Source organism: Equus asinus, chromosome 17, assembly GCF_041296235.1.
Source record: "Equus asinus isolate D_3611 breed Donkey chromosome 17, EquAss-T2T_v2, whole genome shotgun sequence".
Lineage (NCBI taxonomy): Eukaryota > Metazoa > Chordata > Mammalia > Perissodactyla > Equidae > Equus > Equus asinus.
In genome coordinates this window covers 35,756,415-35,758,333 of record NC_091806.1, presented here as the reverse complement: position 1 = coordinate 35,758,333, position 1,919 = coordinate 35,756,415, and the positions used below count along the sequence as shown (strand labels likewise).

Sequence of the window (1,919 nt, the reverse complement as noted above, 5' to 3'; positions counted from 1 at the left end):
TGTCACCCACTCTGTGTGTTCAGATGGTTCTGGGGTCCTATATTAAATATTTAATTTAATAAATATTTAATATTTTTAAAATATGTCTTTTAATTTTTCTGAGACCTCATCAGGTAATTGGGAACGTGAAACACTGAGAAGGTCCTATTTGACAATTAGATGGAAACTGTAGTCTTTCTTCTAGGACGGTAAAGCGTTTTCCATTTTTCAGTGCTCAGTGAAGGGAAGAAAATGGCAGATGTGAGAATTATAATGTTGTCATTTCACGTGAGTCAGTAATGCATTCTTTTGACTCTTTTCTCATTTTAGGAGCACCAAGCCAATGACTCAAGGAGGAAATATTACAGCTATCACCCATTTCCTCCTCTTGGGATTCTCAGATTTCCCCAGAATCAGAGCAGTGCTCTTCGTTGTATTCCTGTTGGTGTACATTATGACTCTGATTTGGAACCTGTGTCTCATCATCTTAATAAGGATGGATTTCCATCTCCACACACCCATGTACTTCTTCCTCCATAATCTGTCCTTCATTGATATCTGCTACGTGACCTCCACAGTCCCCAAGATGCTCTCCAACTTTTTCCAGGAGCAGCAAACCATCACCCTTGTGGGTTGTGCTGTTCAATACTTCATCTTTTCAACCATGGGACTGAGTGAGTCTTGTCTCATGACAGCCATGGCTTATGATCGATATGCTGCCATTTGTAACCCACTTCTCTATTCATCCATCATGTCACCCACTCTGTGTGTTCAAATGGTGCTTGGGTCCTATATGGCAGGATTCTCTGGTTCTATATCCCAATTGTGTGCCATGCTTCAGGTCCAATTCTGTGGGCCTAATGTCATCAACCACTTCTTCTGTGACATGCCACAACTGTTAGTCCTGTCCTGCACTGACACTTTCTTTGTACAACTCATGACTGCGGTATTAATAGTGATCTTTGGGATAATAAATGTCTCAATTATCATGATATCTTATGGCTGTATTGTCATCTCCATTATGAAGATCACTTCAGCTAAAGGCAGGTCCAAGGCTTTCAACACCTGTGCTTCTCACCTGACAGCAGTGACCCTCTTCTATTCCTCAAGTATCTTCGTCTACTTGAGTTCCAGCTCTGGCGGTTCCTCCAGCTTTGACAGATTTGCATCAGTCTTCTACACTGTGGTGATTCCCATGTTGAATCCCTTGATTTATAGTCTGAGGAACAAAGAAATCAAAGACGCCTTGAAGAGGTTGCAAAAGAAGGGAAAATATTGCTGAGGTCACAGATTATGAGATTTTTGACATATTTATCCTATCAGAATCACCTTAACCCACAATAATATGCACAAGAATGCACTATAACAAAATTCATACTGCCTTTGGAAAAAGAAGACTTAATTTGACACAAATAATATGCCAAAATGGACCAATAGGTGACTCAATGCCATGCAAACACAATATCTTTAAGTCCTAGAAGTTCATGAACATCAGCTTACATGAGGAGTAGATTGATCATTTATTTATATATCAATCTTTCCATCATTTATGAAACATCAGGTTTAAAAACTTGTTGCTTCCTTTAGTTTCTGAGATTGAACCCTGCCCAATTGCAGGACTCTGACATGAAAGGAAAGGTAACAGACAGAGGTCCTCTTGGATATAGAAACTTTGTCACTCAAATATTTTGATGCAGCAGCATGACTAAGACACAGAAGTGACCAATGTTTGTTTTGTGTTTCTGACCAGAATAGGAAGGAACAAAGAGCAAGGATGTGACTTTGGACAGAAACAATCCTGTGCAATTGGTCTGGTTGTGCCTACTGCAAAGACCAATCTTACCTAGCTAGTGTTTGTCTAAGGCCTCTTTCAATGCTAATCATCTAATAAATTTTTGATTACATCCTAGTCTATACCACCTATAGTCTAAGGAAGGAGG

At 39.6% G+C, this 1,919-nt stretch overlaps 1 protein-coding gene across 1 annotated transcript; it reads left to right on the top strand.

Moving 5' to 3' along the window:
* The first annotated feature begins 322 nt into the window (after nucleotides 1-322).
* Nucleotides 323-1,261, top strand: LOC139040940 (olfactory receptor 5AN1-like). The gene has a single exon (XM_070488644.1). It carries the CDS (start codon nucleotides 323-325, stop codon nucleotides 1,259-1,261), a length of 939 nt encoding a protein of 312 aa, XP_070344745.1.
* Nucleotides 1,262-1,919: the final 658 nt, after the last annotated feature.

What these genes read in the sequence shown, in the direction of transcription:
- LOC139040940 (XM_070488644.1), top strand. Translation starts at nt 323, where the DNA reads ATGACTCAAGGAGGAAATATTACAGCTATCACCCATTTCCTCCTCTTG.